Source organism: Carlito syrichta, unplaced genomic scaffold (assembly GCF_000164805.1).
Source record: "Carlito syrichta isolate Samal-C Ts95f unplaced genomic scaffold, Tarsius_syrichta-2.0.1 Scaffold304793, whole genome shotgun sequence".
Classification (NCBI taxonomy): Eukaryota; Metazoa; Chordata; class Mammalia; order Primates; family Tarsiidae; genus Carlito; species Carlito syrichta.
The window spans coordinates 116,131-124,967 of record NW_007248889.1 but is presented as its reverse complement, the minus strand read 5'-3'; the positions used below and the strand labels follow the sequence as shown (position 1 = coordinate 124,967).

The window sequence follows — 8,837 nt, the reverse complement described above, 5'->3', positions numbered from 1 at the left end:
TTTTTATAATATTCACTCATTCATTTATTATTTGTTTGAGTTGGAGTCTCTCTCTCACCCAGATTGGAGTGCAGTGGCATGATCATGAGAATCACAGCCCACGACAACCTTCACTGCCTTGAGCTCAGGTGATCCTTCCACCTCAGCATCCCAAGTAGCTGGGACTACAGGTGTGTGCCACCACACCCAGCTAACTTTTAAAATTTTTTTATAGGGATGAAGTCTAGCTGTGTTGCCCAGTGGTCTAGAACTCTTGGGCTCAAGCAAACTGCCTGCCTTGGCCTCCCAAAGTGCTGGAATTACAGGCAGGAGCCACCACACTAGGCTAATGTTTATTTTTATTACACTACATATTCATACATCACTAAAAGACATGGGGTATCAGGGAGTAGGGAAAAATAGCAAGGTCTTATTTTGAAGTTTTATTGTCAGGCAAATCTGGATTTAAATTCTAGTTGCATTATTAGTTATCTAACCTGTATGCGACTTGGTTTCTTCATGCGGACAATGAAAATGGTCATAATCTGTTTTACAGAGCTGTCAGATTAAATATGCTTTTATACATAAATCATGTGGAAGGGATCCATACACAGAGTAAATTTTTACTAAATACTAACTGCTATTTTCTCTTGAAGTAGTTAAATCTTGTTATAGAACATATGGTTACATTTGTAGACTTAATTTGAGTTACACTTGATAAAAAACAGTATAAAATCAAAGCGAGTAGATTCAACTTTTGTGAGTGGAGGGAGATTTTTAACTTAGTATGTAGATAAACATCTAACAGTGTTTTCTAACATTTTAATGAGCTGTTAGAGGAAATCATGCATTTGTGTTATAGCAGTTAGTCTGTACAGCTGAAAAAAATCACATTTCTAGAATGTTATAAAGAAGATTTAAACACCTGATAGATTTCATTGTATTATTACAAAATTTTCAAGTTTAATATTCTTTTTCCCAAATTGACATTTTGTGATTTTATACTATTTGTTACTTTAGTCCATAAATAATTCAACTTTAAATAGAAGAACTAAGACACAGAAGCATCAAGTTTCTCCTAGCTATTTGATACTCTGCTTAACGTAGGCAAAATAGAGCCAGTTATCTGATGAATTTAATCAATAAAGATAACTAATCTTATTTATCTCTTAAGAAAATAATTGGAAGCCAGGCTCGGTGGCTCAGCCTATAATCCCGCCCCTTTGGGAGGCTGAGGTGAGTAGATTGCCTGAGCCCACGGGTTCGAGACCCGCCTGGGCAGGCGAGACCTCATCTCTACAATAAATCAAAAATTAGCTGGGCATGGTAACAGACGCCTGTAGTTCTGGCTACTTGGAAGGCTGAGGTGGAAGGATCGCCGGAGCCCAGCAGGTCGAGGCTGCGGTGGCCGGGAGCAGCCACTGCACTCCAGTCTGGGCGACAGAGTGAGACTCCAACTCAAAAAAAAAAAAAGAAAAAAGAAATTGGAGATTTATTTCCTTATTCTAAGTTACTAACAAAATTATACCTGTCACTAGAGGTAGTAAAGGTAAAATTCAACTCTTTTCCAAGCTTCCCAATTTCTATTCTAAAAAAAATGTGAAATTGAATGTACTTTCAAAGTCGCCATAAAAATTATATCAAACCTTAGACAATGAAATGTTTATATCAGAACTTTTAGTATTATAGTGCCCATTTTCTGTGTTTTTAATAGCCTGTGTTTCATATTTAAGGTAAAACAATGTGACTTTTGTTTAGCTGGGTTACCTTTGATATGAACAAATGTAATAGAAAGATTCAAGAACTAAACTTCAGTAATTTTTAGAAAATATTAACTGTACAAGCAAAAGAAGGGGAAGTAAGAAAATCTGACTACAACCATTACATTCTGGGGTTTTTTTTAAACCAGGAAAAAAAATTCTGGTTGACATGTTTTCTCATTGTCATTAAATATAATTATGTTGTACATAAGACTGTACATGATATTATGATGATTGCATGTGGTAGCATTCTCAGAAAGTTATCATGGTAGTAGAGTTTATGGTGTGTTAGGATGACCTGAGAATTCATATATGTGGCAATTTGACAGCTTCTCACTCTGGAGTTACTAATTTAAAACTAAAATAGGTGACCTTGCTCTGCTCCAAACTATTTATACAATATTAGTTAAGATTGGTTGGTATTATTATAGTAATTATGGGATTTGTCTCTTGGTTTTTGCTACTTTATGGCCTCCTCATATATTAGTTTACATAATATAGGCTACAATTTACAGATAAATATGAAAGAAAATTGAAATTAAAAGATTTATCAAATATAGACAGTTGCTATCATAATTGAATTTAGAATGAAAAGCCTTAGGTATTTGGAAGCATCATGATTTATGTTTCAAAGTGAAGCTTTCTAATGAAAATAATTTGCTACTTTTTAATTTTGTCATTTTGATTTTGATGTTTATGTAAATGTTATTTGTAATATCGAAGTGAGAAAACATTTTTCTCTTCTTTGTTTCCTATTGGATTTATTAAATGGTGGGATTAATAACTACTATATCTTTAACCCCAATCCATTTTTGCTTAACAAAGAAATATCTGTTTGATGAGGAAAAATATTTCCTAAATCGATATTTTTTAGAAGGTAGACAAAATATAACTCTTTTTATTTTAAGTTCTTAGGACCTTTACATGAAGGTATCTATGCAGAAGATTTTTACTTGTTGGAAAGGATAACATTTAGTAATTTGGTAGAAAAAATTACAGACATTGTTGCAAATATGGAAATTGACACAAAGAAGTAAGTATTTAAAGTTATAAAAACAATTCATTTTAGAGTTTGGAATTTTGAGTCTGTTGTTTTCTTTTAAGATTAGAAAATGTTTCAAATATGTAGACAAGTAAAGATACAATAAAAGACATATAAAGAGGCTGGGCTCGGTTGCTCAGCCTGTAATCCCACGCCTTTGGGAGACTGAGGTGAGTGGATTGCCTGAGCCCGCGCGTTCGAGACCCTCCTGGACAGCGAGACCTCATCTCTACAATAAATCAAAACATCAGCCGGGCGTGGTGGCGCATGCCTGTAATTCTGGCTGCTCGGAAGGCTGAGGTGGAAGGATCGCCGGAGCCCAGCAGGTCGAGGCTGCAGTGGCCGGGAGTGGCCACTGCACTCCAGTCTGGATGACAGAGTGAGACTCCAACTCAAAAACAAACAAATAAACAAACAAAAGAATATAAAGAAATGATAAACATTTATTTACTCACCACCACCAAACTGCAGATGTTAATATTTTCTCTGCCTTGCTCTGTCTCTTTTTTTCTTACCCACCTATCCCAATCTCCTCCCTCCTCAAGAGGAAATCATTTTCCTAAAGATTGTGTGCGTGGTTCCCATATTTGTGTTTATACTTTTGCTTCACATGTAAATATCCATTATTGTGTTGGATACAGTGACTTTTTCAGAGAAATGCTGTTATACTGTAGGCCTCCTTTTGTAGTCTACTTCTGTAGAAGCTCTAACATTGTTCATGTATATATAATGCCTTTCTTGAAGCATTAATTGTAACATGAAATATGAAACTTTTCTCTTTCCCAAAAGCACATAAATTGTTTGTGTTATTTATCTAGCATGAGTGACCTTGTTATGAAAATCGATGCCCTTGTGTCCTCTTTGCCTAAGCGTGCATCTCGTTATGATGTTACATTTCTTAAAGAGAATCACAGGTAAGACAGAGATAGTAGCTGCACTTTTTCTGTCAATGCATACTATAATCAATGATTGTTTCTATAGTATGGTAAAATTTAAGGAAACATTAAGTTCTTTGTTAAGGATTATATATATTTGACAATATTAAGATGATAAATTCCGGCTAGTTATATATAACTAAATAAAGAATAATATATAGGATATGAAATTTCAAGTAAGTTAAATCTAGCATGATTTGTCTTATTCTTAATGTCTTTTAAGATCAAGATTATTTGTAATATTTGCACTATCTCCGGGTAATCATTATAAATAATATTATCTCTATACTTTCAATGTATAAAAGGCTCAGTTACTAAAAGTTCTGATTAATCAGATGGAGGGTTACCTTTACACAGAGTTGTCTGCATGTATCTTATGAAATTTCAAGTAGATGGTATTTTATAACACCATGTCCCTAAGGGTGTCAATGTGTCCTGCTGCTTTTAGCCTGTTGTCTTATTTTATGCATAGGGAAGGGCATGATGTGATTTTGTAACTGTGGTTTTCAGTTCTTTAAACTTTTATTGTTTATCTCTGGGGCATTATGATAAATATTTATAAATGTATATGAAGTATGCATGTGTGTTGAGGTACATCTGTGTTAATACATGTACTCATATAGTGCCTGAGCTTTTATAACATAAAGTTACACACTGTTACTTAATTTTAGAAAATATAAGTGAACCTTTGGAAATTGAATTAGTTGTTAGATCTGTTTTTATATATTGCTATGATATATATTTATCTAGATTCGCTTAGGTCAGTTCACCTTGTTGGCCTGAGGCAGCAACTGGGCCTATAACTGTTTAGCTTTCCCTGCAGTATTACATGAGCTTTCTTGTCAAAAACCCCAGCATTTAGACCAGGCACAGTGGCTCACTCCTATAATCCCAGCATTTTGGGAGGTGAAAGGATTGCTTGAGGCTGAGGGTTCGAGACCAGCCTGGGCAACTTGGCAAGACTTCATCTCTACAATAAATCAAAAAATTAGCCGGGCGTGGTTGAGCGTACCTGTAGTTCCAGCTACTTGGAAGACTGAGGTGGAAGAATCACCTGAGCCCAGCAGGTCGAGGCTGCGGTGGTCATGAGCATGCTACTGCACTCTAGCCTAGGCAACAGAGTGAGACTCCAATTTAAAAAAAAACAACAACACAAAGACCCAGCATTTGAATCTCAGTCTACCACTTAACTGGTCTGGCCTCTCTTAGTCTCCTTTTCTTAGCCTATATTTCTGTAAAATAGTTGTGATATTTCCGATCCTTTGAAGATTTTGTGAGCTTTAGGCCTTCTGTCCTCTGTATAGTAGATATCTAATACATGATAGCTGTTATATGTAATTGTAACACAAATAATAAGGTTGAACTTAAAAGTTAAACCATAAAATCAACACATGTGAATCGGGGGAGATGTTAACACCTATTTGAAATGGATGACCCAGAGTAGTGAGACTTAATGATAATCTGATGGAAATCATTAATTTAATAAAGAAACAATGAATTTGTTGAATTTTATTTGTGGTGGAAGCCTTAGGTAAAGTAGAAAGAAGCACCTTAATATTGCTGGACTATATAATCAGAGTTCTGTCAGAGCAGTAGAACCACTATTTATATGCATGCATACGTGCATGTACATATATTAATGTATGTATTTGTGTATGTACATGGGTACATAGGTAAGAATTTGTTTTGTTTGTAAAATGATTATTTGTAGGACTTACATTTTAGGAACTGGTTAAGTAGTCTTTGTAAGTATATTGACTTTGGATGTTGGAGTATTAACAAGGGCAATTTGGAATGGAAGATGGCTGTAAAGAGACGGGATCAAGAGCATACTGGAACCCCACAAGGATGGACTGAAACCTGTGTCACACCTTCTTGGTTGTATAGTGGGCGACCTACAGAAGATGACACCCCTCCATCACAAAGCTAAACACGCACACATGACCAAGAGTCAGAGGAGTGAAGGAAGAGTCTAGGGGAAAGCTAAACATTTGGAGGCCCAGGTGCTGCCTCAGGCCAATAAAGTAAATCAGCAGATCCGTAACAAGTGTGTGAGGTGCAAAATGGCTGCTGCTACTGCCTTTCTGACCTCTAAATCTCCTAAGAACTTCTTTTTTTGACCCACCCAAACCAGAAACATTCTGGAAAATATAGCTCAGCCTAGCCAAATCAGCATGTTATAAAGCCACTGTATGGACCAAGGGTCCAAAGAGTTACTCTGTCAGGCCAGAGTAAATCCAGTGGAAAGATGAAAATAAAGGGCAATTTAACTGTTATAGTATGTTTGATTCCTCAGTGATTTCTAAGCTCATATTCTCTGTTAGAGTTCTTTGTTAATTGAGATACCTATGATGTCAGGTGGGGTGTGGCGTAAAACTCACAGATTCTTTTGCTCAATCTTAAAATGAATTTTAGAGTACCCAGCAAAGTTTATTAGCAAGAAGCAGAGAGGGAAAAAAGGGCAGGTGGAAGTTTTGAACCAGAAAGTCCTGGTATTGGCAAGTCTCTCTCAAAAGAAATGTTGCACTTTTGCTCTTAACTAAGAAACTAGATATATTTTCACAGCAATTGATATGCTAAAGAGAGCGGAGTCCAGGTAACCATCACTTCGGTGAGACTGACATCTCTCCACCTCTGATGGGAGGAATGGGCAGTCTTTTCCAGGGAGACTTGCCTGACTTTATCAGTTCACAAGTTCTTGAGCTAAAAGGGGTCTTATTATCCTCTTTCTGGCTTTTTAATTCCCAGTCTGGGAACCACCTTGATGGAGTTTTCCTTTGGTGAGCTGGAGGGGAGGGGTGGACTGGGAGTCCACATTGAATTCACAGTCCAGTCCATATAGCCCTTTAGTCTGCCAACATGGTGTCTGGGCACTCTAAACCCTGCCTACAAGAAATGTGTCTATTTATGTCTAACCTGTGCTGGCTACCCTACCTCTGCTACACTGCTTTTTTTTTTACTACCACTTAAGATTCCCTGAGCTCTTTCAAATATCTTACAATTATCACCTTTAGTAATTTGTTCTGGAAACACCATATTTTATCTTCACAGAGCTTGCTTTCTTCTAATTCTTTCCTATTGAGAAAAATTGTAATATTTTAGAAGTATAGTTTAATTTTATATGTAAATCTCTACATAAAGTTACACACTGTTACTTAATTTTAGAAAATATCAACCGGGCTTGGTGGCTCAGCCTGTAATCCTGCGCCTTTGGGAGCCTGAGGTGAGTGGATTGCCTCAGCCCATGGGTTCGAGACCCGCCTGGGCAGCAAGACCTCATCTCTACAATAAATCAAAAAAATCAGCCAGGCGTGGTAGCGCATGCCTGTAATTCCGGCTTCTCCGAAGGCTGAGGCGGAAGGATTGCCAGAGCCCAGCAGGCGAGGCTGCGGTGGCCGGGAGCGGCCACTGCACTCCAGTCTGGATGACCGAGTGAGACTCCAACTCAAAAAAAAAAAAAAAAGAAAATATCAGTGAACCTTTGGAAATTGAATTAGTTGTTAGATCTGTGAGAATTGTTAGGTCAATGGGATAGGCCAATGTGCTGAACTGGTGCTGCAGGTACGATACAGAGAAGGCTGGGCATGGTGGCTCAGCCTGTAATCCCAGCACTTTGGGAGAACCCGCCCAGGCAACTTGGTGAGACCTTGTCTCTACAATAAATCAAAACTTAGCCAGGCGTGGTAGCGTGCACCTGTAGTTCTGGTTCGCCAGAGTCCAGCAGGTTGTGGTTGTGGTGACTGGGAGTGTGCCACTGCACTCCAGTCTAGGCAACAGAGTGAGACTCCAACTCCAAAAAAAAAAAGATACAAAGGATTACATGGAAATTAGATTGGAATATATAGTTTATTTAGAAAGACTAGCCGGGCTCGGTGCCTCAGCCTGTAATTCCGTGCCTTGGGAGGCTGAGGTGAGTGGGTTGCCTGAGCCCGCAACTTCGAGACCCGCCTGGCCAACTTGGCGAGACCTCATCTCTACAATAAATAAAAAATCAGCTGGGTGTGGTAGTGCGCTCCTGTAGTTCCAGCTACTTGGAAGGCTGAGGCGGAAGGATCACCGGAGCCCAGCAGGTCGAGGCTGCGGGGGGCGGGGGGAGAACTGTTGTCATGATGAGATGGGAGTCTGTCTGTGTCACATAAGTCGCTAAGGACTGCTTTATGGTTAGAAGACAAATACTTGGGATAGCAAAGTAATCACTACCTGAGGGATTGTGAGACAATTATTAATAGTTACCTCTGGGACACTGATTCTGTCCTTTGTTAATGATTAAAGGGCAAGCTAGGTAATTTGCTAAGAAAGCATGGCAGAACTAAACATTGTTAAAATGACTCCTCTTTGGCTGTATTGATTCCATATTTTATCCTTTCATTCCCTTCTCTTGCTTTGAAATATTCTTATTTGCAAATAGGGAACAGGGATGAAAATAGTCTTCTGTATCTACTTCATGCTGAATGGGTTATTGAGATGTCCCTACTTGCCTAACATGAGAGGAAGGGATGAGGAACCAGTGAGGAAGGGAACAGGAACCAGTGGAGTTGTTAGAGTATTTTTAGTGTCTGTACACACAGCGCTGTTTAAAAGTTTACACTATTAGAGTTAATAATTAGCCACTGTTAGGACATGTTAAGGCTTTGATATCTAGTAAAATGTATTTGTATATTGTTTCCCCAGTGTGCTTAACACTCACTACAGGATTCCAAGCAGTTTGTACTGTTGTACCAGTGAATTCCTTAGTCTGTATGTGAATGTCTTCACCACTTGTCTTCAAGTTTCCTTGGGTTTTGTGATAAGAAGTTTATAGACAGTTATGAGAGTTTTCTTTAAATAATGACTTTAACAAGGAAATACAGCTACTTTGAGAAAGTCTGAAAGTTTAAACATTCTTTCCTGCTTGAACAAAAATAGTAATACTTTAAACAAAAAGGTCATCTTGTTATCCATCCTATGTTGGGTTAGTAATCCTTATGTCTGGAAGGAGATTTTAAAGTCCTTAGTTTTTGGCACTGAATAACACTGTAACTGATTATAAACTGCTGTGGGTGATTGATATCTCAAATACCATTTTTTGTTTTTGTTTGTTTCTTTTTTTTGTTTTTGGGGTTTTTTTTTTTTTTTGAGTTG

At 37.8% G+C, this 8,837-nt stretch overlaps 1 protein-coding gene across 1 annotated transcript in view; it reads left to right on the top strand.

The window, feature by feature from the left end:
- Positions 1-2,647: 2,647 nt before the first annotated feature.
- The window catches only part of LOC103263296 (UDP-glucose:glycoprotein glucosyltransferase 2-like), a gene marked incomplete at its 5' end in the record, with an annotated part of 84,197 nt that continues 78,007 nt past the window's right edge, over positions 2,648-8,837 (top strand). Inside the window, 2 exons of the mRNA XM_008060983.1 lie at positions 2,648-2,772; positions 3,600-3,695. Coding sequence (XP_008059174.1) covers positions 2,648-2,772; positions 3,600-3,695 — 221 coding nt within the window. The remainder of the gene's footprint in view (positions 2,773-3,599; positions 3,696-8,837) is intronic.